General features: G+C 36.2%; 4 protein-coding genes across 6 annotated transcripts; all 4 read left to right on the plus strand.

The window, feature by feature from the left end:
* The first annotated feature begins 619 nt into the window (after positions 1-619).
* On the plus strand, positions 620-8,280 carry LOC109153205 (nudix hydrolase 3-like). 2 transcript variants are annotated; one of them, XM_019301037.1, is made up of 22 exons: positions 620-868; positions 1,416-1,595; positions 1,875-1,952; positions 2,628-2,724; positions 3,257-3,390; positions 4,249-4,330; positions 4,457-4,543; positions 4,907-5,013; positions 5,144-5,315; positions 5,399-5,637; positions 5,719-5,800; positions 5,899-5,964; positions 6,051-6,128; positions 6,224-6,319; positions 6,466-6,572; positions 6,679-6,847; positions 6,997-7,080; positions 7,177-7,271; positions 7,353-7,443; positions 7,518-7,664; positions 7,815-7,916; positions 7,951-8,280. In XM_019301037.1, the coding sequence occupies exons 1-21, from the start codon at positions 789-791 to the stop codon at positions 7,875-7,877; spliced, it is 2,334 nt and encodes a 777-aa protein (XP_019156582.1). In that variant the 5' UTR covers positions 620-788; the 3' UTR covers positions 7,878-7,916; positions 7,951-8,280. The 2 variants fall into 2 exon arrangements, with proteins under 2 accessions (XP_019156582.1, XP_019156581.1); XM_019301036.1 differs by having other exon boundaries at positions 7,815-8,280.
* Positions 8,281-10,167: 1,887 nt separating this feature from the next.
* LOC109153207 (nudix hydrolase 3-like) lies at positions 10,168-13,643 on the plus strand. The gene is made up of 9 exons (XM_019301039.1): positions 10,168-10,249; positions 10,541-11,572; positions 11,694-11,790; positions 12,439-12,522; positions 12,609-12,703; positions 12,794-12,884; positions 12,958-13,104; positions 13,286-13,387; positions 13,437-13,643. Exons 2-8 carry the CDS (start codon positions 11,241-11,243, stop codon positions 13,346-13,348), a joined length of 909 nt encoding a protein of 302 aa, XP_019156584.1. The 5' UTR covers positions 10,168-10,249; positions 10,541-11,240; the 3' UTR covers positions 13,349-13,387; positions 13,437-13,643.
* A 603-nt stretch (positions 13,644-14,246) lies between these two features.
* Positions 14,247-22,918, plus strand: LOC109153206 (nudix hydrolase 3-like). The gene is made up of 21 exons (XM_019301038.1): positions 14,247-14,374; positions 14,893-15,072; positions 16,139-16,216; positions 16,337-16,433; positions 16,980-17,113; positions 17,397-17,478; positions 17,934-18,020; positions 18,415-18,521; positions 18,750-18,921; positions 19,047-19,285; positions 19,367-19,448; positions 20,277-20,342; positions 20,729-20,806; positions 20,902-20,997; positions 21,180-21,286; positions 21,391-21,559; positions 21,682-21,765; positions 21,864-21,958; positions 22,040-22,130; positions 22,209-22,355; positions 22,451-22,918. The coding sequence occupies exons 1-21, from the start codon at positions 14,295-14,297 to the stop codon at positions 22,511-22,513; spliced, it is 2,334 nt and encodes a 777-aa protein (XP_019156583.1). The 5' UTR covers positions 14,247-14,294; the 3' UTR covers positions 22,514-22,918.
* A 592-nt stretch (positions 22,919-23,510) lies between these two features.
* Positions 23,511-24,748, plus strand: LOC109153084 (glycine-rich cell wall structural protein-like). Of its 2 annotated transcripts, none has more exons than XM_019300847.1 (3): positions 23,511-23,601; positions 23,758-23,980; positions 24,358-24,748. In XM_019300847.1, exons 2-3 carry the CDS (start codon positions 23,776-23,778, stop codon positions 24,606-24,608), a joined length of 456 nt encoding a protein of 151 aa, XP_019156392.1. In that variant the 5' UTR covers positions 23,511-23,601; positions 23,758-23,775; the 3' UTR covers positions 24,609-24,748. The 2 variants fall into 2 exon arrangements, with proteins under 2 accessions (XP_019156392.1, XP_019156394.1); XM_019300849.1 differs by having other exon boundaries at positions 23,525-23,601; positions 23,770-23,980.
* The last annotated feature ends 3,135 nt before the right edge of the window (positions 24,749-27,883 follow it).

Genomic DNA, 27,883 nt, shown 5'->3' on the forward strand with positions numbered 1-27,883 from the left:
AGCTTTTAGTTGAGATGGAGCACATGTTTCAATTTGGTATCAGAGCCAGACCAAAGGTCATGGGTTCGTAACTTAAGCTTTTAGTTGAGATGGAGCATATCCAGTAATGGCTATATGCTCACACTATTCACTCCGTTTCCTTTTCTTGAGACAACATAAGTATTTTGTTTTTTTGTTAAGATTATTGATTGATGTTTTAAGAACATTTGACCATGTCAAGGATTTCGTGGTTCGGTAGCATCAAGTTGTTCCCTCGTATCGGAGGTCATGGGATCGAGCTTCAATGGAGGCGATGCTGTTCCCTCGTATCGGAGATCGTTGGATTGAGTTTCATTGAAGGCGATATTGACTCAAAAATAATTATCGAATGAAGGCGATATTGACTAAAAAATAATTATCGAATGAAAGCAATATTGACTCAAAAATAATTATCGTTATAACTGGACGTTAATGATGAGTAGAGTAATTATACTTACAACAAAACTCTATAATGAGTAGTTGTACTTACAATGGGATAAGTAATTGTACTTAAAATAAAATTCAATAATAAATACTCCATAATAAACAAGGATTCATTACAACAAAATTCAATATATTGTAACCTATGATCATTTGATTCCTAAATATATTCCCTCCCTCCACTTTAACGTATAAAATAAGAAGTTTCGATCCTCGGATTGGCGGCCCACGCAAGCTACGGCAGTACGACGACGACCCAGAAAAATTCTTTACCCATTTTTACTCTCAGCTCACTTTCAGCACTTCTATCTCTCTATCAAGACAAAACAATGGCTGCTGCGCATCAGGAAGTAGAGCACCTTGATGTCCTCACTAAAACCGGTGAAAAAACAGGAATCTCAAAGCCAAGGTATGCAAACTTCGATAATGAATTCACTGAATTTTTGGTCAAAATATCATTTTTCTTACTCACTTGTTTTTAAATAAGATAATTGGATTCTCAACCTTTTTAGACATTTAAACTAACCCAGTACTATGATATTCTTGAGATTTCTTGTTACAAGGAAGAGAGAATAAGAATTTTAGTTCTGTTTGGTCTATCTTTCTTCCACTTTGGCAATTTTCATTGTTAGGAATTAAGGAAAAGTCAAAGGTGTATTGTGCCTTTTTAGTTGTCTTAATTCTGTGGTTATTGCAGCATTTTACAGTGCAATAGCGATTGAGAATGATGGGTAGTTTAACAGCTTACTGTTATCTGGTTATGATCATTTTGAAGCTTTATTTTTTAGAACGTCCTAACTAATGTTTGATGTGTATGTAATATGGTAGTATATGGTCAAAGTTAGGAACTTTATGTCTGGGCATGTTAGTATACATTACTTTTAGGATCAAGCTTTACCTATTATGATTTTTTTGGGTAATGATTTCAATGTGTTTCTTTCGTGCTACTTATGCAGAGGGGATGTACACAGAGATGGGGATTATCATCGGGCTGTTTACGTGTGGATATATGCTGAAAGCACACAAGAGCTACTTCTGCAATGCCGTGCTGACTGCAAGGACTCTTGGCCTGGTCGGTGGGATGCATCAAGTGCTGGTCATATATCTGCTGGTGATTCGTCTCTGGTTTCAGCTATGTAAGTTTATCCATTCAGTATGCTTAACTTATGGAAATAGCTTGGCCCAAATTGGCAGGCCTTTGCTGGACATTCCCTTGAGCTTTTGATCTCTGGATGAGAATTGTTTATTTTAGGCATGAATTTTGTCTTAAATTGCATCATTTACATTCTCTTCCCTAGTATCATCATAGTAATGATGAATAACATTCCCACAGTTCTGTAACTTTCAAGTGTTTTTCTCTTCCCAAGTTGTTGGGATATGCTTGTTGTTGAAATGACCCTTTAACCTTCTTGTAGGAGGGAGCTTCAAGAAGAACTCGGTATAACACTTCCAAAGGATGCATTTGAATTGATATTCTCCTTTCTTCAAGAATGGTTAGTAGATGAAACTCCGAGTTATCCCTCATATAGTTTTTTGTCAGACATTTGTAGTGTTGTGTAAACTTCTATAGTTATGCATCTTATCCTTTTTTTTTTTTTTTTTAATTTGTTAAGACTCTCCCTTTATTGAAATACAGAAGCTCTGTTTTTAATGTTGAATGTTTAATTGGATTTAAAAAATACTGTGGTTGAACAATAGCCATTTGAAAGAAATTTTTAAAGAGCCCTGTTTATCTATCAAAAGGTTTTATGGAATATAAAAGGCAGGGTAATAAAGGAAGAGACAGAATATTGCTAGAAATTTGATATAGAATCTGTCGGGATAATTTGCATCCCTTATTATCGGAATCATGGTGGTTGGAAATTATGGTTGCAAGAGCATACTGTGCCTGAGTTGCTTATTAACTTTTCATGATTCTGTGCTACGCTGCTCGTGCAGTCATGCTCGAAGCTTCTTGTGTGTTAAACATATTCCAGGAACTTTAGAGCATAAATAACCGAGTTATTTCCAATTTCAAGCTCTAGTGGTTTTAGAATCGTGAATGTCGTCAGTCTGTGAATTATCATAATATTGCATTCGCATGCAACTGCTTTGTGCTATTCATTTTATGAAAAACATTATCACTTAATAAAATTGAAAACATAATAATATATTTCATTTGGTTGCAGTGTTATCAATGATGGAACATTCATCAACAATGAATACGATGATGTATATCTGGTTACCACAATAGATCCAATTCCTCTAGATGCCTTTACCTTTCAGGTCAGTTGATGTGTCAGTTCATTGTTTCCTACCCATGCAATTTGAAGCAACTTCGACATAGCATATGAAGTATACATATAACTGATTCATTTCATAATTGCCATTCTTCCTTTAACAAGCCGTCTAAGTTTGTCTTATGAAGTTAAGGGATAATTTAAAATATTAACAATTAGCTTATGTTCTTCATTTTGAATGAGTTGGCTTAGATGACTAGTGTTAATATTTATTGGTAAGTAGCTATCGTCTAATTTTTGTACTCTCACGGTGCCTATTAACTTATTATCTTTTAGTAATGCTTTGGGCTTGATTGTGGCTAATGCTCCTAGTGGTTCACTTGTACGGTTGTGTCACTTCATGTCTACTTTGTTCTTACTTTTTGTTTAAAATTTCTACACTCTGCCTTATTTATCCGAACTGCTAAGATCCATGTTCCGTGCCTTGAGATTGCTTCTTATTATGCATATTTATTGATTCTCTTTATTTCTACTGACAAGAAATCTGAATGCACCATTGCCTTTTTGTTTCTTGGTAGGAATCAGAAGTTTCAGCTGTTAAATATATCCCTTACCATGAGTACAGAAGTTTACTTGCTAAAGAAGATCCTAATTATGTGCCTTATGACGTGAATAGTGTATATGGTCAGATCTTTGAGATAATTGAGAAAAGGTTTGCGAAATATATATCTGAAAGGTTCATACTAATGTTTGGGGTCTATGTCGTGTCAATTTTACTTTGGGGTTTCGTTACTTTGTCACTTTTATTGATGATTATTCTAGCTGTACTAGGGTTTTCCTTATATCTCTTTCGTAGTTAGTGTGTTAAGTCAGTTTCTTGAGAATCCTTGTGATACTCACTGGGCTATTGTTGTTCGGGTTCTAAAGTATATCAAGAAAGCACTAGATTGGGCCGCTTGTCCGTTTGACAGGTGCTCTAATTCAGGTTATTGTATACTCATTGGTGATAATCTTATATCTTGGAAGAGTACGAAGTAGGATCTGGTTGCCAGGTCTAGTGTTGAAGCTGAATACTGGGCTATGGCCCTCGCCACGTGTGAACTAATGTGGTTGAATCACTTGCTTCAAGAGTTGTAGTGTGGTGATGTTGCTCAAATGACACTGATATGTGATAATCAAACAGCTGTTCACATCGCCTCAAATCCAATTTATCATGAGAGACCAAACACATCAAGATTGATTGCCACTTCATCAGGGAGAAGATCGTGTCAGGGTGTATTAAAACTAGCTTTGTCAATTCTGCAGATCAGTTCGTTGATATCCTAAGTCTCTTAGAGCTCCTAGAGTTGGTTATATTTGTAACAAGCTTGGAGCATATGATTTATACTCTCCAGCTTGAGGGGGAGTGTTGAAACCCTAGGCCTTCCTTGTAGGAATGGGACCATTAGTTTAATACTTGTATAAATAGTAGATCCCTGTATAGTTATATTGAGATAATACATTGAATCCCTTCTATTATTTCACAATTTTCTCAAATGCTTGTGGGATATCAAATGTCCAATTGCTGCAGGTACAAAGAAAGTGTTGAATCACGGAGTTTGGCCCTACAAAAGCAGCTTAGTCGTTATGCTCATGTTTCCCTTAGTGCTGAGGTTTTGACACTTTCTTTAGTCTTGCATCCATCTTGATGTATGTATGTATGTGTGTATATATATATATATATCACCAACTTGCTTGTTTTTGATGGTTGTCACTGACACAAATTTTCTGTGCTACAGGTTACTGGGCTAAATGATGCAGATAAAAAGGCTCTAGCTCTTATTATCAAAGCTGCAAAGATAATGGACAGGATTTTTTACTTGCAGGTTGAATATTTGCTAATATTGACAATTAAAGTTTAATATATTATAAATGTTATATTGTTTGTATATGCTGGAATAGTCAAGCAACTTCTGTTTCGACATTTGTCCCACTTATTCTCTCATCAATCATTGCTCACTCTATTTAGTTTTAATGAAGTTCATTTCTCCACTTATGTTAAATTTTCATTATTTCATTTTTTCTGGGGGGAGCTTTTGTGTGGGGTGGGGGGCAAAGAGAGAAAATGTCTATAACCCAAAATTCAAATTAATTAGGTTCTGATCATGCTGTTGATTGCATTCGTTTGTCAATTCAATGATCTTAACGAGAGTGGTGTTTTATTGGTTCTCCGATTCTATTCTAAACAGGTCTGGTATAGCAACCCATCTTTGAGAGATTGGTTAAGGGAGCATGCTGGCGAATCTGAGTTGGACGAGTTAAAATGGAGTTATTATCAGATTAATAAAAGTCCATGGTATGCATACTCTCGAAAATTCTCTTCTGAAATATGTATTAAAAAGATTATTTCTTTTCTTCCTGCACTTGATGAGATAGTGGTTAAACATATCGCATCGTAATAAAATTCTTATTTATTCTACTGATAGGTCCTGTCTGGATGAAAACGAGGCATTTTTGACAACTGCAGACTCAGCTGTAAAGCTCCTTCCCGAGGCTACAAAGTCCGTGACAGGGTGGAAGGGCCTTCAGTATAGAACAGCATTTCCCGTTGTAAAACCACCTGGTGCCAATTTTTATCCACCAGATATGGACAAAATGGTATATAATTGGAAGTTAATACCCGTACTAATGTTGATACTCTAATGTAGTAAGGATTCACAATTTTCTTTCTTTTATTATAGGAATTTTCGTTGTGGAGAGACAGTCTCCCAGAGGATCAAAAGAAGGAAGCGATGGGATTCTTTAATGTAATCAGAAGGCATAGTGAATCTGAACTGGATATACCCATATCTCAAAATAGATCGACCCCGAATTCTTCCCATGACCTATATATCGTCCCATACTGTCAAGAGTACAACTCGCTCCTTTCTGAAGCTGCGAAGTTACTACATGAAGCCGGAGACCTTACGAGCTCGCTTAGGTATTATTGCTGTTCCTGGATTTTAAAACTCGGGTGGTGGACATCTGACTTATGAATTTTTCGTTATTCTTTTCCCTCTAGTTTGAGAAGATTTCTACACAGCAAGGCGGATTCCTTCCTTTCCAATGATTACTATGACTCGGATATTGCCTGGATGGAGTTGGTATGTTTGTTGCTTACCTATTTATTTGTAGTGCATATATTCCGATCATTCTAGCATGGGATGTTTTGATTATGTTTCCTTATTTTCATCATCTGAAGGACTCTAAGTTGGATGTAACTATTGGCCCGTATGAAACTTATGAAGATGCACTTTTTGGATATAAGGTATCTTTCCGTTGTGCATCTCTTTCTACACCCTTTGTATACACTGTTTAACAATATGATTGGTTTATTTGCCATTGCCTTCATAGGCTACCTTTGAGGCATTTATTGGGGTCCGAGATGACGAAGCAACAGCTCAAGTCAAGCTCTTTGGTGATCATTTGCAGGTGCGTTTTTAGTTTACTCCATTGTTAATAAACTATGGCTCCATTTATTCCTTCGTTTTTTCTATTACTTTTTGCTGAAGAGTGTGTTGATCTAGGTTTTGGAAAAGAACCTACCAATGGACAATGTTTATAAGTCGGAAGATGTGGCAGCTGCTCCTATTCGGGTCATCCAAGTTCTTTATAATTCCGGGGTTAGTCTCAAATTAGTATAAATAACAGCTTCTATGAAATTTATTTCTCCTACCATAAAAGATGTCATGTTTACTTTACCCCGTATGGAATTTTGTGTAAATATATAGTCGAATGAATGAGATCTTTACATTCAATTCTTTGGCAGGATGTGAAGGGCCCTCAAACAGTTGCGTTTAATCTTCCAAATGATGAGTCTATAGTGAAAGATCGAGGAACATCAATGGTCATGCTTAAGAATGTTTCGGAAGCAAAGTACAAGCGCTTTCACCCTTGAGACTATTATTTTTTAACATTTTATTTTTAAACGCCCGATTATCTGATGATTTTGTGTTTATCTGGTGATATTCTTTCTAATTAGGTTCAAGCTCATTCTTCAACCTATAGCTGATGCATGTATTACCAAGGAACTTCGGGAGTTTGTGGATTTTGAATCTTTCTTTACGCACACAATTTGCCACGAGTGCTGCCATGGCATTGGGCCTCACACCATCACACTTCCAAATGGGAAGAAATCAACAGTTAGATTGGTGAGTTTCCATCCATGAAAGTGTACGAGGAAAGATGATTAATGTTCAAAAATCTTCGAATTTGTTTTGATGTTTGATTAGAGGCTTACTAGTTTGGTGTTCTAACAACACTTTAATAATATTATTACTCCTTTTGTTGTCTATCGTAGGAGCTGCAAGAGCTCCACTCAGCGCTAGAAGAAGCTAAAGCCGACATTGTTGGACTGTGGGCCCTAAAGTTTCTAATTGGCGAGGTAATGAACTTTTACCTAGGCTTTCGAATCACCATCCCACTTTGATGCACCCAAGAAAAACACCGAGAAAAAACCATTATGTTCTATGTTGGCCAGGGTTTGCTTCCGAAGAGCCTAGTGAGATCGATGTATGTCTCATTTCTTGCTGGATGTTTTCGCTCTGTGCGCTTTGGATTAGAGGAAGCTCATGGGTAAGCAATTGTGTGATCCTATATATTGTTGCCTTCACGGTTTTTGATGGAACTAATATCGTAATTTTCAAATATGATCAGAAAAGGACAGGCGCTGCAGTTCAATTATATGTTCGAGAAAGGTGCCTTTGTCTTACAACCCGATGAGACCTTCTCCATCGACTTCGATAAGGTAAGATTTTGTGATCTGTCAGGATTAAACTTTAACCATTCGAAGCAAAATGTTTATATTTCCTATTGTGAAAGGTCGAGGATGTTGTCGAGAGCTTGAGTAGGGAAATCCTTACAGTACAAGCGAGAGGCGATAAAGATGGTGCCCAAATGCTTCTTAAGAAATATGGCGTTATGACTCCTCCACTACAATGTGCACTCCAAAAACTGGAAACAATTCAGGTATGAACATAAGTTTCTTTTCTCGCGATTCTACTGAAACCAACCAACCTTCATGTTCATCAAGATTCGAGTCACTGCTTTCTTAGAACGAATCAACACTGCATGTTTTCTTCTTGACGTATTTCTGATTGCACCGCGCTGTATTCTTAGGTTCCGGTGGACATAGTTCCTGAATTTCCCATTGCTGATCAAATTTTACGTGAAAGCCATTGAGGACTTGACATTATAAACTGTTCTTGAAGGAGGAGCACAGGCAGAGAGAGAACATTAACTATGTGTAAGATAAAATGATGGGGTTTTTATGCTGTTGTGAACAGAAGTTGCATCAATAATGTGGGATTTGTATGTTTAGAACTGAAAACAGAAGCTAAGATCTTGTGGTCTAATGGCACTAAGGTTGCACTCTCATATGGGTTGTTGTGAGTTCGAGCCTCAGTGGAGGCGACATTGACTCTTTGTGTTTCAGTAGGTTAAGAAAGTAGTTATGCACAGATACTACAATGTGTTACTTTTTGTGGTTTGAGCCGGCGGTCAGCTACAAGCTTGATTGAATCGAACTTGTAATTTTTTCCGTGAAAATCATGTTCTACTCACTCAGTTATCTTTTTGGAGACAACATGAGTTTTTTTTTTTTTTTTTTTTCCTATTATATATATTAAGATTTAAGATTTTGATTGATGTTTTAAGAACATATGACCATAGCCTCTTTCCTTTCGTCCTTCAAGAATTTGGACTAATCTTATAATCAAATAAATGTACAATTTCAAATATTAGAATTTTTTATAATTTTTATCTTTAATTTTATTATTTAAATATATAATTTAAAAAATTTTATCTGTGCATTGCACATATAATTTACTAATTTTACTTAGAGCATCCATATTAGGGGTTCATGAGGAGTTTTTGGAACAATAACAGCCCGTTTGGTTCGCTGGAAAATATTTGATGGGAAATGAAATTCAAATTTCATGAAAAACAAATTACCAGAAAAATAGATTCTATTGTTTGGTTGGTGGAAAAGAAATTACTGTGAATATGAATTCTATTGTTTGGTTAGGTTTGGAATGATAAGGAATTATGAATATAAAGACCAATATGCCCTTAACAATAATATATACATGTGTAATTAATAAACTTTGAGGAGGGTAAAATAGTCCAATATGTAATACTTTCTTCCCAAATCCTTTGGAAAACAAAATACCAATATCTTGCTAGGATTTTGTTTTCCTTCAACTTTAGGAACTCAACTTCCCATGGAAAAGATTTTTCATCCAACCAAACAACATAAAACAACATTTTCCTACACTTTTAGGAAAACATTTTCCATGGAATTTAACTTCCATCCAACCAAACACTCCCTAACGGTTGATGGAGGAGAGATACTACAAGGGTAGAGTGCTTTTGCAAGGGAGGGTTATTTGTGGGGTCCATTTGGTAAGAGAGAAACAAAAACAAAAACAAAAAAAAAAAAAAAAAAACAAAAGGGAGCTGTTATTCGTGAGGAAGGGAGCTTTGCAAGTTTCGCGCACAGCTGAACCCACATGCTCGCGTGCATTGCACATGCGCCTGTGTGGCGTGAAAGGCGCACCTGACATCCTTTTTATATTGTTTTTTTTTATATATAAAATAAAATTTTCTTTTTTCTTTCCCCTACTTTATTCTCTTTTCAAATCATACTTACAAAAACTTCTCAAATACTGCACCGAGATCAACTACTATGATCAGTACTTGTACTTAAAAATAAGATTTTACAACGAGACAAGTAATTATACTTAAAATAATACGGAGTATTTAATAATTAGTAGTTGTACTTCAAATAAGACATGTTTTGGAGAGCTATGTGTTAATAATGAGTCATTGTAACTTGTAACTTACAACAAAATTCAATAATAAGTATTGTAACGAGTTAAGTCCATTTTTGGTCCTAGACTTATTAGGCGTTGGACAGTTTTGGTCTTCCATAATAAAAATTGTCAATTTGTAACCATGTTTATTGGTCGTTGGACACTTTTAGTCTTCCGTCATAAGTGTCGTATGTTGACCGTGAAATTGAAGGGTATTGTTGTCTTTTTATGTCTTCTCCTTCTTTGTGCTATTAGTCAATTTCTTTGACTTCTAAACAGGAACCCACATCAAGCTAAGCAGTTCGAAGACCCAAATAACCCTAATTAATTCCAAGTAAATATTTAGCTAATTCGAAGTGTTTCGTACTAATTCGAAACCCGCGATGGAACCAAACACTTTGGCAAGAAGAACACGGTCGGAGTGGTGGCACTAGTTCGCCTGCAAGCGCTTGACGACAGTGGTGGTCCGACGGCGGAATGTGGAGGTGTGGTGGAATGGCGCAGGCGGAATGATGGAACTCTTCTCCGGTGGTGGCAGCAAATGGTGGAGGTCGCCGCGGTGGTCAGCGTTATTGAGGCCTTTGATGGCCTTTTGTCTCCACTCTCAGTGGTGGACGTCGGCAGTGGAAGGTTGAAGAGATGGTGAGCGAACGGCGGCGGGTGTTGAGCTATTTTCTAGCGGCGTTTGCGGTGGTCCAAAGACGGCTTAGAGCTGGAGATGGTGAGCGGCACCGTTTTGAGGTAATGCTGATTGCGAAAAAATTAAATGCTTTTTACATTACATTGGTGTTATTGAAATGTATATAGTGATGGCCTGATGGAAGAATCCCTAGGCCGCACCATTTAATTATACTATTCAGTTTTCAATAACAAAAATTAATGTCTTCTCTTGAAATAAGATTTGAACTAAACATACAGACTGAAATCTAATTATACTACCTGACTATTAATGTCTTCTCTTCAAATAGGATTTGAACTAAATAATCATTATAAATACATGTACAATCACACTTGCAATTCCACAAATGAAAGGTGCGAATTTTCTCCATGCCTTGTTGCAAGTGAGATAGCCATCTCCACACAAGAAGAGCAATCAAAGGTCGGTTGATGAACAACAAGCCTATGGAAGAGAATTCATGATGAAGAGGTAAAAAGCCTAGAAGCAATTGCACATCAATCGGAAAGGAAGCAGGTAATTAACTATCTTGAGATTCTTAAATGGAGGGAAATGGCATCCCGTTGGTGGACCTCGCTGGCATTAGTAAGGTTTTGCGAAACCAATCCACATCGTGGCAGAATGCTCGTGTGGAGTATGATGGAGTAAAAGAGGTAGCGTATCATAGCCTAGTAAAGAAGGGTAAGGACAAAGCCGAGTTGAAGAAGGTTATCGGGCAGGTATGTGATTTCTTAGACAGTACCATTAACGGTGGGGTCAGCTCGTTCATTCGTGAGCGGTTTATATTGGACTACGAGTTGTGGTGCAACCTCGACAAGGATCCTGGTTATGGGTGTGAGAATTTTAATTTGTCTTTTGATGTTAGATGGGTTGGCAGAATGGAATGTCCCCCCGAGAGTTTTCATAGGTATAGGAGTTCTACCTTAGCCGGAAATGAGATAGATTCAGATGATGAGCCGGTGGTTGCCGCTCCCAAGGTTGCTTCTAAGGTGAGGTTTGCAGAGCACGTAGCGGAGGTGTCTGCACCTACTGCCCCAGAAGAGAGCTTTGGGGGTGATGGCGATGATGATGAGGTCGTGTATGAAGAGCCTCCTCCTTCGAACATACGCAGGGAAGACAATAACCATCAAGACAGGGCGGGGAAGTCCCGGGAAAGATGGAACCGCTCCACAGGAAGGGAGAGGTGAGACCGAGGACGCTGCTGGGAAGACCGGGGCCTCAGCAGATGAAGGAAAAGGAGAAGAAGCACTCCAAAAAAAAAACGCTTCATTTGGGGAGAAGAAGCACTCGAGAAAAGCTTCATTTTTATTCCTAAGTTTCTATGCCTGTGATGCGATCCTAGCCTTTAAGGATGCATTTGAATTGATACTCTTCTTTCTTCAGGAATGGTTAGTAGATGAAACTCTGAGTTATTCCTAATATAGTTTTTGCCAGACATTGGTAGTTTTGTGTAAACTTCCATAGGTTATGCATTTTATCCTTTCTTTTCTTCATTTCATTTGGTTACAGCGTTATCAATGATGGAACATTCATCAACCATGAATACAATGATGTATATCTGGTTACCATAATAGATCCAATTCCTCTGGATGCCTTTACCTTACAGGTCAGTTGATGTGTCAGTTCATTGTTTCCTAGTTTCCTACCCATGCAATTTGAAGCAACTTCGATATTGCATATGAAGTATACATATAACTGGTTCATTTCATAATTGCCATTTCTTCCCTTAACTGTCTAAGTTTGGCTTATGAAGTTAAGGGATAATTAAAATATTAACAATTAACTTATGTTCTTCATTTTGAATGAGTTGATTTAGATGGCTGGTGTTAAATTGTTAATATTTACTGGTGAGTAGCTATCTTCTAATTTTAGTACTCTCACGGTGCTTATTAACTTGTTATCTTTTAGTTATGCTTTGGGCTTGATTGTGACTAGTGCTCCTAGTGGTTCACTTGTACAGTTCTGTCCCTTCATCACTAGTTTGCTCTTACTTTTTGTTTAAAATTTCTACAGTCTGCCTTATTTATCCGGACCACTAAGATCCATGTTCCGTGCCTTGAGATTGCTTATTCAGTATCTTATGCATATTTATCGATTCTATCTTTATTTCCACTGACCAGAAATCTGAATGCACCTTTGACTTTTTTGTTTAATGTTCAAAAATCTTCGAATTTGTTTTGATGTTTGATTAGAGTCTTACTAGTTTGGTGTTTTAACAACACTTTAATGTTCCTCCTTTTATTGTCTATCGTAGGAGCTGCAAGAGCTCCACTCAGCGCTAGAAGAAACTAAAGCCGACATTGTTGGACTGTGGGCCCTAAAGTTTCTAATTGGCGAGGTAATGAGCTTTCGAATCACCATCCCACTCTGATGCACCCAAGAAAAACACCGAGAAAAAACCACTTATGTTTCTATGTTGGCCAGGGTTTGCTTCCGAAGAGCCTAGTGAGATCGATGTATGTCTCTTTTCTTGCTGGATGTTTTCGCTCTGTGCGCTTTGGATTAGAGGAAGCTCATGGGTAAGCAATTGTGTGATCCTATATATTGTTACCTTAACGATTATTGATGGCATTGGCATCATTAGCATCGTAATTTTCAAATATGATCAGCAAAGGGCAGGCGCTGCAGTTCAATTATATGTTCGAGAAAATTGCCTTTGTCTTACAACCTGATGAGACCTTCTCCATCGACTTCGATAAGGCAAGATTTTGTGATCTGTTAGGATTAAACGTAACCATTCGAAGCAAAATGTTTATTTTTCCTATTGTGAAAGGTCGAGGATGTTGTCGAGAGCTTGAGTAGGGAAATCCTTACAGTACAAGCAAGAGGCGATAAAGATGGTGCCCAAATGCTTCTTAAGAAATATGGCGTTATGACTCCTCCACTGCAATGTGCACTCCAAAAACTGGAAACGATTCAGGTATGAACGAACATAAGTTTCCTTTCTCGCGATTCTAATTCAAACTGTCTTCTACTAATCGAACTGAAACCAACCAACCTTCCATGTTCATCAAGATTCACGTCACTGCTTTCTTAGAACGAATCAACACTGCATGTTTTCTTCTTGACGTATTTCTGATTGCACCGCGCTGTATTCTTAGGTTCCGGTGGACATAGTTCCTGAATTTCCCGTTGCTGATCAAATTTTACGTGAAAGCCATTGAGGACTTGACATTATAAACTGTTCTTGAAGGAGGAGCACAGGCAGAGAGAGAGAGAGATCATTAACTATGTGTAAGATAAAAATCATAAAATGATGGGGTTTTTATGCTGTTGTGAACAGAAGTTGCATCAATAATGTGGGATTTGTATGTTTAGAACTGAAAACATAATTTGAGAATAAAGTGAAATAGTATCGATTTTTGCTTCCACAATATGCTGCAAATGATTCCATCGACTCTTTGTGGTTTGAGTCGATCAGCTACAGGCTTATTGAATTGAACTTGTAATTTTTTCTGTGAAAATCATATTCTATTCACTCAGTTACTCTTTTGGGACAAATACGTTTTATATATATATATATATATATATATATATATATATATATATTAAGATTAATAATTGAGTTTTAAGAACATATAACCATAGCCTCTTTCCTTTCATCCCTTTAATAATTTGCACTAATCTTATAATCAAATAAATGTATACTTTCAATTATTAGAACTATTTATAATTTATAATTTTTATTTTTAATTTTATTATCTAAATATATAATTTAATAAAATTTATCTGTGCATCGTACATATAATTTACTAATTGTACTTCTAACATGATCAGTAATTGTACTTAAAATAAGATTTAATACTGAGTAATTATACGTATGACGAGTTGAGTAATTATACTTAAAATAATATTTAATAATTAGTAGTTGTACTTAAAATAAGACATCTTTTGGAGAGATATGTGTTAATAATGAGTCGCTGTAACTTGTAATTTTACAACAAAATTCAATAATAAGTATTGTAACCTACGAGGCTACGATCATTCGATTCCTAAATATATTCCCTCCCTCCACTTTAGCGTATAAAATAAGTAAACCTACGACCCAGATAAGTTCTTTACTCTCAGCTCACTTTCAGTACTTCTATCTCTCTATATCAAGACAAAATAATGGCTGCCGTGCATCAGCAAGTAGAGTACCTTGATGTCCTCACTAAAACTGGTGAAAAAACCGGCATCTCAAAACCAAGGTATGCAAACTTCGACAATGAATTCACTTGTTTTTAAATAAGATAATAATTGGATTCTCAACGTTTTCAGACATTTAAACCCAGTACTCTGATATTCTTGAGATTTCTTGCTACTAGGAAGAGTGATTAAGAGTGTTAGTTCTGTTTAGTCTATCTTTCTTTCACTTGGGCAATTTTCATTGCTTGAAATGAAGGAAAAGGCAAAGGTGTATTGTGCCTTTTAGTTGTATTAGTTCTGTGGTTATTGCAGCATTTTACAGTGCAATGGCGATTGAGAATGATGGTTAGTTTATCATTTATTATTATCTGTTATGATCATTTTGAAGCTTTATTTTTTAGAACGTCCTAACTAATTTTTGATGTGTATGTAATATGGTAGTATATGGTCAAAGTTAGGAACTTTATGTCTGGGCATGTTAGTATACATTAGTTTTAGGATCAAGCTTTACCTATTATGATTTTTTTTTTTTTTTTTGGGGTAGTGATTTCAATGTGTTTCTTTCGTGCTACTTATGCAGAGGGGATGTACACAGAGATGGGGATTATCATCGGGCTGTTAACGTGTGGATATATGCTGAAAGCACACAAGAGCTACTTCTGCAGTGTCGTGCTGACTGCAAGGACTCTTGGCCTGGTCGGTGGGATGCATCGAGTGCTGGTCATATATCTGCTGGGGATTCATCTCTGGTTTCAGCTGCGTAAGTTTATCCATTCAGTAAGCTTAACCTATGGAAATAGCGTGGCCCCAAATTAGCAGGCCTTTGCTGGACATTCCCTTGAGCTTTTGATCTCTGGATGAGAATTGTTTATTATATGCATGAATTTTGTCTTACATTTCATCGCTTACACTCTCTTCCCTAGTATCATCATAGTTATGATGAATAGCATTCCCACAGTTCTGTAACTTCAAGTGTTTTTCTCTTCCCAAGTTGTTGCTAGCCAAAATGCTCATCTTATCTTTTTTTTTTTTTTTGGGATATGCTTGTTTAATGATCGGGTGGCCCTTTCTAAGAATGTTTAGACATTTAAGTTGCAAATATTACAATTTTGGGTTATCTGACCATGTAATTTATTGTTCCAAAACTAATTTTCTCATTCTAATTTGTAGTGTCATTGTTTACATAAGAATTGATGAATGATTGCATTTTCACATATACACAATATGTTCACACCTATATTATACATCCACCACACACATGGTGTGGGGGGTCATGGATGGAGCTGGTGGAGTTGCTGGCATGGTGGGTGGAGGTCACAACTATCACAAGGTTGGAAGGCAGGGGGGTGATGGTGGAAAGGGAGGGGCAATGATGGTAACTGTATATGAGGGGTGTGAATAAAAAATTAATAATCTTTCTATGGGAGTGTTTGGTAAATAGTTGTTAGCTGATTGGGTTAGTGGGTTTGACTAGTTGATAGCATTAGCTGATTGTAGAAAGATGTTTGGTAAAGTAATTGTTAGCTGATAGCTGATTACTATATTACATGTAAAATGACTTTCTCAAAAAGCTTATCGAAAAAACTGCTTTGAGCAGCTTTTTGAATTTTAGCGTTTTGGAGCAATAAGCTATTACAAAAAAGCTAATTAATCAAACACTCATATTGGCTATTTAACCAAGTCAAACAGCTAATAGTAGTCAAACAAGCCAAAATTAGCTGATAAGCTAACTATGTTACCAAACATGGCCTATATGTTATTAGTGTGCTTCCCATGCCTCATGGTTGGGTGTCTCTCGTTGAAATGACCCTTTAACCTTCTTACAGGAGGGAGCTTCAAGAAGAACTTGGTATAACACTTCCGAAGGATGCATTTGAATTGATATTCTTATTTCTTCAAGAATGGTTAGTAGATGAAACTCTGAGTTATTCCTAATATAGTTTTTGCCAGACATTGGTAGTTTTGTGTAAACTACCATAGTTATGTATTTTATCCTTTCTTTTCTTCATTTCATCTGGTTGCAGTGTTATCAATGATGGAACATTCATCAACAATGAATACAACGATGTATATCTGGTTACCATAATAGATCCAATTCCTCTAGATGCCTTTACCTTACAGGTCAGTTGATGTGTCAGTTCATTGTTTCCTACCCATGCATTTTGAAGCAACTTCGATATATCATATGAAGTATACATATAACTGGTTCATTTCATAATTGCCGTTTCTTCACTCAACTGTCTAAGTTTGGCTTATGAAGTTAAGGGATAATTAAAATATTAACAATTAGCTTATGTTCTTCATTTTGAATGAGTTGGTTTAGATGACTAGTGTTAATATTTACTGTTGAATAGCTATCTTCTAATTTTAGTACTCTCACGGTGCTTATTAGTTATTAATTAACTTGTTATCTTTTAGTTATGCTTTGGGCTTGATTGTGGCTAATGCTCTTACTGGTTTACTTGTCGGTTGTGTCCCTTCATCACTAGTTTTTTCTTACTTTTTGTTTAAAATTTCTACAGTCTGCCTTATTTATCCGGACCACTAAGATCCATGTTCCGTGCCTTGAGATTGCTTATTCAGTATCTTATGCATATTTATCGATTCTATCTTTATTTCCACTGACCAGAAATCTGAATGCACCTTTGACTTTTTGTTTTTTGGTAGGAATCAGAAGTTTCAGCTGTTAAATATATCCCTTACCATGAGTACAGAAGTTTACTTGCTAAAGAAGATCCTAATTATGTGCCTTATGACATGAATAGTGAATATGGTCAGCTCTTTAAGATAATTGAGAAAAGGTTTGTGAAATATATATCTGAAAGGATTTCATATTTCAACTTTCAAGTGAAATTATTTGTTCCTAAGGATCCTATAGTCAGCGTGATTATGAATTGTGCCCTGAAGAGTTAATGTTTCTTCGTTTAAAAAAAATAAAAATAATCTTGCCCAGATTGTAGAACCCGCTCCCTGCTTGAGTGGATTTTAGTTTTTAGTTATAAAAAAAAATCTAAAAATGTTTGTGCTCCACATTATAAATTTTGGTGCCAGTTTTTCGTAACTATAAATGTCCAATTGCTGCAGGTACAAAGAAAGTGTTGAATCACGGAGTTTGGCCCTACAAAAGCAGCTTAGTCGTTATGCTCATGTTTCCCTAAGTGCTGAGGTTTGGACACTTTCTTTAGTCTTGCATCCATCTTGACCATATATATATATATATATATATATATATATAGGGATGCGATCCCATGAGAACCCCCTCCCCATGAGTCCATGAGAACCAATCTCATAAAATAGATCTATAGATGAGATTAATTGGAAGGATTAAAAACGCGCATGTGCATATTAGGCATTATGATGTGTGCATATTAAGCATGTCCCTATGTTGCACACAACACATGCATAATATGCACACAAGCTTAATATGCATACATCATATGATCATAATGCCTAATATGCACACGCGCGTTTTTAATCCCTCCAATTAATCTCATCCATAGATCTATTTTTTTTAATGGATGAGATTGGTTCTCATGGACTCATGGGAAGGTTGGATCTCATATGATCACCAACTTGCTTCTTTATGATGGTTTTCACTGACACAAATTTTCTGTGCTACAGATTACTGGGCTAAATGATGCAGATAAAAAAGCTCTAGCCCTTATTATCAAAGCTGCAAAGATTATGGACAGGATTTTTTACTTGCAGGTTGAATATTTGAATATTGACAATTAAAGTTTAATAATATTTTATAAATTTTATATTGTTTGTATATGCTGGAACACTTGAGCAACTTCTCTTTCGACATTTCTCCCACCTATTCTCTCTCAACCATTGCTCAAACTATTTAGTTTTGCTTTAAAATTTCAAATTAATTAAGTTCATTTCTCACCTTTATGTTAAATTTTCATTATTTCCATTTTTGTGGGGGGGCTTTTGTGTGGGGTGGGGGGCAAAAAGAGAAAATATCTATAACCCAAATTGCAAAGCAAGATATTTCGTTGAATACTAGGTTATCATGCTGTTTATTGCATTCATTTGTCAATTCAATGATCTTAACGAGAGTGGTGTTTTACTGGTTCTCCGATTCCATTCTAAACAGGTCTGGTATAGCAACCCATCTTTGAGAGATTGGTTAAGGGAGCATGCTGGCAAATCTCAGTTGGACAAGTTAAAATGGAGTTATTATCAGATTAATAAAAGTCCATGGTATGCATACTCTCGAAAACTCTCTTCTGTCTTGGAATTGCTTTATTACCAGTTCTTTTGCTAATCTAGCCTATGCATGTTCTCGACTTTTAAATTAAGCCTGAATTTCCTGTTGGAAAAAGCTTCTCTTTTTATATTAAAAAGATTATTTCTTGTCTTCCTGCACTTGATGAGATAGTGGATAAACGTATTGCTTCGAAATAAAACTCTTATTTATTCTACTGGTAGGTCCTGTCTGGATGAAAACGAGGCATTTTTGACAACTGCAGACTCAGCTGTAAAGCTCCTTCCCGAGGCTACAAAGCCCGTGACAGGGTGGAAGGGTCTTCAGTATAGAACAGCATTTCCCGTTATAAAACCACCTGGTGCCAATTTTTACCCACCAGATATGGACAAAATGGTATATAATTGGAAGTTAGTTTTGCTTTCTGCACAGATTTATTCTGACTTGGATTTTACTTATTTATTTTAACACTCATTCTAATGTAGTAAGGAGGATTCACAATTTTCTTGCTTTTATTATAGGAATTTACATTGTGGAGAGACGGTCTCCCAGAGGATCAAAAGAAGGAAGCGATGGGATTCTTTAATGTAATCAAAAGGCATAGTGAATCTGAACTGGCTATACCAATATCTCAAAATACATCGACCACAAATTCTTCGCATGACCTATATATTGTCCCGTACTGTCAAGAGTACAACTCGCTCCTTGCTGAAGCTGCGAAGTTACTACATGAAGCCGGAGACCTTACGAGCTCACTTAGGTATTGTGCCTGTTCCTGGATTTTAAAACTTGGGCGGTGGACTTCTGACTTATGAATTTTTTGTTATTCTTTTCCCTCTAGTTTGAGAAGATTTCTACACAGCAAGGCGGATGCCTTTCTTTCCAATGATTACTACGACTCAGATATTGCGTGGATGGAGTTGGTATGTTTGTTGCTTACCTATTTATTTTTAGTGCATATATTCAGATCATATAGTTTAGATGCCTTGTTCTCTACCAATACTGGTCCGAACCTTGAATATTGTTATGACCTTTTATCAACGATCACCGGCATGTATAGCTTCAAAGTCACATTATCATAAAAGTAACACATTTGCCTTGCGGGGCTAGCTCAGTTGGTTCGATTGATCACCTTAAAGCCTTGCTCCAGTGGCAGTGTGGGGGTTCGAATCCCACTGGAAACCCTGGGGGGGGGAGGGGTGGGTCATTTGGAGACCTTGACCGATCAAAGGTGATGAAGACCCCTTGTGCGCAGAGTGTACAGGCAAGGGGTGGGAACCTAGGGACTGACGGGGCGACTCGCAATTTACCTTCTCCAGCACTCTTGGGCAGTGGTTCTTGGGGGCATAGGATTAGTCCAGCGCAAGCTGGGAAACCTAATGTATCAACTAAAAAAAAGGAGAAAAGTAACACATTCACATAATAGTTGAAGATGCTAGATACATGTCTTAGTGCCCCTAAGAACCAGTCCGTGAAGACAATCTTGGACCCACAAAATGATTAGGATTCTTGCAAGACTTGCTGCGAAAACCTATAACGTGTTGAACTACCTAGAATTGAAGCGCTAAGGTTATTGTCAAATCCGTTTCTCATTAAAAGATTACTTCTCTGATTATATCACCTAAGTGTAATTATATATATGCTAATATGCCTTTGGTCTACCAGTTCTTGTTTAACCAATACTACCTTTGACATAAATTCATTGTGGCATGGGATGTTTGATTATGATTCCTTATTTTCATCATTTGAAGGACTCTAAGTTGGACGTAACTATTGGCCCGTATGAAACTTACGAAGATGCACTTTTTGGATATAAGGTATCTTTCCGTTATGCATCTCTTTCTACCCGTTCTTGTTTAACCAATACTACCTTTGGCCCTGTTTGGTAAATGGCTGTTAGCTGATTGGGTTAATTAGAGGGTATACTAGTTGATTGAAGAAAGGTGTTTGGTAAATTAGCTGTTAGCTGATAGATGTTTGGTATAATTTCCTTTATCAAAAATCTAATTGGAAAAGTTGCTTTGAGCAGCTTTTTGAATTTTAGCATTTTGGAATTACAAAAAGGTAATTAACCAAACACTTGTATTGGTTTTTTAACCAAATCAAAAAGCTAATAGTGGTCAAATAAGCCAAAATTGGCCTATAGGCTAACTATTTTACCAAACAGGGAATATGATTGGTTTATTTGCCATTGTCTTCATAGGCTACCTTTGAGGCCTTTATTGGAGTCCGGGATGACGAAGCAACAGCTCAACTCAAGCTCTTTGGTGATCATTTGCAGGTGCGTTTTTAGATTACTCCATTCTTAATAAACTATGGCTCCATTTATTCCTTCGTTTTTTCTATTACTTTTTGCTGAAGAGTGTGTTGCTCTAGGTTTTGGAAAAGAACTTACCAATGGACAATGTTTATAAGTCGGAAGATGTGGCAGCTGCTCCTATTCGGGTCATCCGGGTTCTTTATAATTCCGGGGTTAGTCTCAGATTAGTATAAATAACAGCTTCTATGAAATTTATTTCTCCTACCGTAAAAGATGTCATGCTTACTTTACCCCGTATGGAATCTTGTGTAAATATATAGTCGATTTTAAAAATCTTGCATGTGTTTAAACTTGATGCGAATGAATGAGATCTTTACATTCAATTCTTTGGCAGGACGTGAAGGGCCCTCAAACAGTTGCATTTAATCTTCCGAACGATGAGTCTATAGTGAAAGATCGAGGAACATCAATGGTCATGCTTAAGAATGTTTCGGAAGCAAAGTACAAGCGCTTTCACCCTTGAGACTATTATTTTTTAACGCCCGATTATGTTTAGTTTTCTGGCTGATGATTTTGTGTTTATCTGGTGATATTCTTCTAATTAGGTTCAAGCTCATTCTTCAGCCTATAGCTGATGCATGTATTACCAAGGAACTTCGGAAGTTTGTGGATTTTGAATCTTTCTTTACGCACACAATTTGCCACGAGTGCTGCCATGGCATTGGGCCTCACACCATCACACTTCCAAATGGGAAGAAATCGACAGTTCGATTGGTGAGTTTTCACATTAGTTTTAGCCGTTCAAGAATCTTCGAATTTGTTTTGTTGTTTGATTAGAGGCTTACTAGTTTGGTGTTTTAACAACACTTTAATACTCCTTTTGTTGTCTATCGTAGGAGCTGCAAGAGCTCCACTCGGCGCTAGAAGAAGCTAAAGCCGACATTGTTGGGCTGTGGGCCCTAAAGTTTCTAATTGGCGAGGTAATGAACTTTTTCCTCGGCTTTTGAATCCCCATCCCACTTTGATGCACCCAAGAAAAACACCGAGAAAAAACCACTTATGTTTCTATGTTTGCCAGGGTTTGCTTCCGAGGAGCCTAGTGAGATCGATGTATGTCTCTTTTCTTGCTGGATGTTTTCGCTCTGTGCGCTTTGGATTAGAGGAAGCTCATGGGTAAGCAATTGTGTGATCCTATATATTGTTGCCTTCACGGTTTTTGATGGAACTAATATCGTAATTTTCCAATATGATCAGAAAAGGACAGGCCCTGCAGTTCAATTATATGTTCGAGAAAGGTGCCTTTGTCTTACAACCTGATGAGACTTTCTCCATTGACTTCGATAAGGTAAGATTTTCTTATCATTTAGGATTAAATTTTAATCATTCCGAAGCAAAATGTTCATTACTTTTCCTATTGTGGAAGGTCGAGGATGTTGTCGAGAGCTTGAGTAGGGAAATCCTTACAGTACAAGCGAGAGGCGATAAAGATGGTGCCAGAATGCTTCTTGAGAAATATGGCGTTATGACTCCACCACTGCAATGTGCACTCCAAAAACTGGAAACGATTCGGGTATGAGCCTAAACTTCCTTTCTCGCGATTCTACTGCAAATTAAACTGTCTTCTCCACTTGACATATTTCTGATTGCCCCGTGCTGTATTCTCAGGTTCCGGTGGACATAGTTCCTGAATTTCCCATTGCTGATCAAATTTTAAGCGAAAGCCATTGAAGACTTGACATTAGGAAGTGTTCTTGATTCTTGAAGTGTGAGTTAAAATGCTGTTGTGAGCAAAAGTTGCATGAATAATGTGGGATATGTGTGTTTAGAACTGAAAACAAAATTTGAGAATAATGTGAAATGGTATCAACTTTTGCTTCCACAATATGCTGCAAGTGATTTTATCGACTCTTTATGGTTTGAGCCGGTCAGCTATGGGTAATCTAGGTCGGTTTATCTCTTTGCAGTTCGTTTCTGGTTAGGATCATAAGACGGGAGAGCACACATTCGAGTAGTAGTTGTGGGTTTTCTCGTAAATCGAACTGATTCCATGGCATGTATATAATTCAAAGTTATTGTCAAGAGATTGATTTATATAATGTGAAGAGAACAATAGAACACAACTTGTGTCTTTTCTGAGTTGGAATCTAATGCTGTTCTCCCTTAACATCACATTGGAGCCGTATAGAATCTATTGCAATAAGTTTATGGGAGATTGACACAAAATGTCATTACATATATATATATTCTCTCATTATTATACTGCTAAACATGAGATATGCTCGATCTCAAAGAAAACTAGTGACGTGATGTTGGATCTTAGCGCTGCATTATGGTCACTTCTCAGAGGGTCACCTATCCCAGGATTGCCGAAAGTCATGCACAAACTCAGTTGCACAGCATGCCTGACTCCATATCTTACTCAAAACCAATTGGTGACAAGTATGTGGACACTAACCATTTAACTATATCTCTTCATGGTAAGCCATAACGCTACGTCTGGAATCGAGCAGGGACTGAACTCAACCAACCCGGCCGATGTCCAACACATATATCTTTGTGATTCTTGACTATTGAGAATAATAATGATAACACTCATGAAAAAATGATCGTCCAAGAAAAGGTCTTATTTTATATATACACACGTGTAAGTGTACACGGTGCAAAAAACACGCAAACCTGCGTCTTAGTAACGCCAGGAATAAATGAATATTGTCCAAAGAAGCCTATAAAGATAGCCATGGCCCCTTCCACCATTTCTCATCCAATCTTTCTAGCTTCTGTTTATATCATATCAAGCAACTTTGAAACCATAATTTGTAAGCCAAATCTTCATTCATTCTTGCGTTTATCGTATTCTGTATATAACGTGGGACTATCACTTATTTAATTATCTTCGTTTGATTATGTTTATTATATATACCAATTAGCTATTACTTACCTAGTTATCTTCGTTTTTGAAAATTGATTGACAGGTATTAACATAAGAGAAAATGTCGGGAAAGGATAGAGGGCTGCACTACCCACACAATAATAGTTATTGCTATCCTCCGCCAGCAGCGGCTTACCCTCCCCCGCAAGGGTATCCACCGCCAGCGGCGGTGTATCCTCCTAGTGGATACCCACACTCTTCAGCTTATCCCCAACCCTATTCTTCTACCTACCACTCTTCAGGTTATCCTACACACCACTCATCAGGTAACCTCCCACCATTTACAGGGCTATGATCTTATACTAAATTGAAAAATGTGTTCTGTATATATTTAAATTTTAATATATTAAAAAGTATGCTTTCGGTGAAACTCACTTTATGATCCTAAGCAAAAAATGACTACGAATCAAGTTTTGATAGGTGATATCTGACGCGCTCAACCCGCCAACTTTGACCAGAAGTTAGACTTAAAAATTTATAATTATAAATCAACTCTGCTCTAACTTGACTAGAGTTGTTCCATATATATTTAAACTGATAATAAGACTATAACTCTATATTTTATATGTTATATATATGACCAACGTTAGTGCATGTGTGTTAGGGTGATAATAACAATAGTAATTAATATATATATATTCAGGGAGATATGGATCTAGCAGCCATGCTGTGCCGATGGTAGTGGAAGGTTTGGTGGCGGCAGCGGCGGGATATGGCGCCGGTCGTTATCACTCCGGGCACGGCGGCGGTCACTATGGATATGGCGGCGGTGGCGGACACTATTACGGTCATGGAAAGTTCAAGCGTGGGAAGTTTGGGAAGCATGGAAAGTTTGGAAAGCATGGGAAATATGGCGGCATGTTCGGAGGAGGAAAATTCAAGAAGTGGAAGTGATCTTTCGATCCTAGCCACCTTTCATGGCCGCCGGCCGCCGGCACCGCCTCTACTGTAATAACATTATTTTCTTAATTATAATATATATATGTTCCAATAATTTCTATGAAAGAATAATAAACTTTAATTCCATGATTGTATCCCGCAAACCAATCTTGTGAGAAATAGATATTCTTACTATATCCATATCCATCTAGTGTGACATCGTTTCTTGAAAAATGGGTAATATTTTTTCATTAGTTAAGTATAAACTCTTAGCATCGTCATTTTTTGTGTTTGTGTTGGTTTGATTCCCCTCCATCTTTTCTTGTGGACTCTCTTATTCATAATTTAATGAATTAGTTTTTCTTCTTCAAAAAAAAAAAAAGAATTTTTTTTTTTCATATATTTTCTCAACCTACTGAAACACAAAGAATTAATAACGCCTCAACTAAAATTCGAACTCACAATCTTCCAAATGGAAGTCCAACTAATCCGAGTATCATTAGACCATATAGTCTTCGTGTGTTGTTCAGAAATCTAATTGTGTTATTTTTGAATTTGGTGACCTGATCGCAGTTTGGTGTGACCTATTTAACCTTTATTTTTATAAATTATGTATTTCAATTCAAATTCACATTGCAAGGTGGACCCGAGTCCATGACATAATTTTTGAAAAAATTCTACTTATTGAGCACACCCTAAAATAGCTGCGAATTATGTGTGCAACCGTGTGCACCATTGCAAAACGATGTCGTTTTGATTAAAAATTACGCTTCCAACTTTAAAAAAAAAAATTATTTTTGGTTGCCGATAACAGTATGTCGTGCATAATTTGAATTATATATCCAGAATTAATGAACTATATATTCAGAATTAGTGAACTATATATCCAGAATGAATGAACGATATATCCAGAATGAATTAACTATATATTTAGAATCAATAAGGTCAATTATGAATGTGTAATTATTAATTTCTGAATGTACTGTTGTCAAATTATGAATATATAGTTATATAATTCTGGATATATAATTTATGTAATTCTCGATATATAGTTATGAAGTTGTGGATATATCCTACTGTTCAAATACGAAAAAAATTTGTCTAATTAACGCTATTAATGACAATCCAAATAAATATTTTTTAATGGAACAGTGTCGTTTTGCAACCGTGTGCACCATGCACAGCATAACGATTGTTTTGCCCGGCCATGACCCAACTATAAGTATTGTGAAGGTCCATTTGTAAAGACACTTTATCCAAGGAACCCATGATACTGGCCCAAAACCTATAACGTACTATTTCATCATATAAAACTAATTCTATTTTTTTTTTTTATTCATCATAGCGGAATATTTATTTATGTTTACATAATTATAAATGATGGGTGACCTTGTTTCTTATCTAGTGTATACTATTGTTGAGATAATATGACCGATTGAGAAACTCATAATTGGTAACTAGTTTGGACTTGAAATGGTTCATCATGTAATAGACTTGGAGAAATAAAAGTATTTCAGTAAATCTCAATTAATCTCCTCACTTGAGGCCTAATATGAGACTTTAGACAGCTAATGAAGTCTAGACATTCATAGTCGATTACAACTTTTTTATATTCTCGTTGATAACATCATCTTTGAGGCAAATCGCGCAAAGAATTGTGTCATCATCTAAGTTATAGTTGTGTAATATTCTAATGCTTTGTAATCTACAGATATCAGTTTGTAAAACTTGAAAGAGGGTCAACACTCTATAGACGACACCTTGTAATTAATTAGTACACATTATTGCATTCTTGCAACTCTAAGTTGCCAAGAATATTCTTTCATTTTCAACATTCTTTTTTTCTCACTTCTATATTGTTTTGATGAATTATTCTATAATCAATGTTTGGGATTTTAAAATTCGATTTACACCAACAATTGGTGTTTGTATCTCGCAAAATTCTCAATCTTATGCTCAAATAACTCAAAAATTTTCTATTTAAGTCAATCTTAATTTCATGATAAAAATGTAAATTTTTAGTTCAATTTTAGCAGATAAAACGTGATTTTTTTTTTTTTTTTTTTTTTGCACAAGTTAAAATAAAACTAATTTTCTAATAATTGATATATAAGTACTATATGGTACACTACGATGTACAACAACTATACACCACTTGGTAACCTACACGCATGTGACACATTTGTAGTTATTATTGTTCTTCTTCTTATTATTATTAATATGATATAAATATAAATGTGACAACTTGGTAGTTTGGGGTTAGGGTAGGGTCCATGTCATTTATTGGTAATCTTTACTTAGTTGACGACCTGCAAATATATTGATTAAAGAATGACACACAGAACCGAAAATAATGGTGGATCGGAGTGAGTAGAACAAAATTTTTAACTTATACCATAAAATTATAAATTTGATTTTTATCAATACCCTTTCAATCAAACTTGTTTACTCACTACACACTTGCCAACACCCTCTCAACTAAACTTGTTTACGCAATATACTACTACATATTTTCAGATAGTGACAACGAGTTTGTGGTGAAAATTGAAATGGAGTATTATATTGCATGCAATAAACTTTAAAAACAAAAACAAATTAAAGAATTAATTTGGGTCTTGACTCTTGAGTCTTGACCAAGTGTATTACCACCAACCCTAAACAAATAAATTAAAGATATAACATAAACGTGCACTATTGACTAAAATTGGACTAATGACTTTCATCACATTATAAAATTAAAGCATTAATTGGTTTATTGGATAAAACATTTATCAATACATTAAAATTTATATTAGTAGTGAAGACCAATTAAAACTTTTGAGAAGAGAGAAAAGTGCATGTAATGAGTAGACTAGAGAGAAAAGTGCATGTATTGTGGGAGCAACTTCGTTTTTAAAGTGAGAGGGCTTTTTGTGTGTAGTACGTAAAGATTTAACCTCTGTGTTTAAATGAGTTACCATGATTTATATATTTCTAAATGCTCTGTCAGGCCCAGTGGCGGAGGGAGCATGGGGCAGTGGGGACAGCTGCCCCCATTGCCCAAAATTATATATGTTAGTTACTACTGTTAATTATTAATTACCAACTGTTAGTTACTAATTGTTAATGACTAATTGTTAAGTTTACTACTTTACTGTTAAAATTACTATTAAATTTATTAATTGCTAAGTGTTAATTACTGTTAATTAATTACTAGTGTTATAGTTTTTGTTGTTAATTAGTTACTGTTAGTTTTTGCTAACTATTAATTAGTGTGGATTATATCCCTAGTTAATTTCTAATTACTTAAT

Source organism: Ipomoea nil, unplaced genomic scaffold, assembly GCF_001879475.1.
Source record: "Ipomoea nil cultivar Tokyo-kokei standard unplaced genomic scaffold, Asagao_1.1 scaffold2480, whole genome shotgun sequence".
NCBI classification, from domain to species: Eukaryota; Viridiplantae; Streptophyta; class Magnoliopsida; order Solanales; family Convolvulaceae; genus Ipomoea; species Ipomoea nil.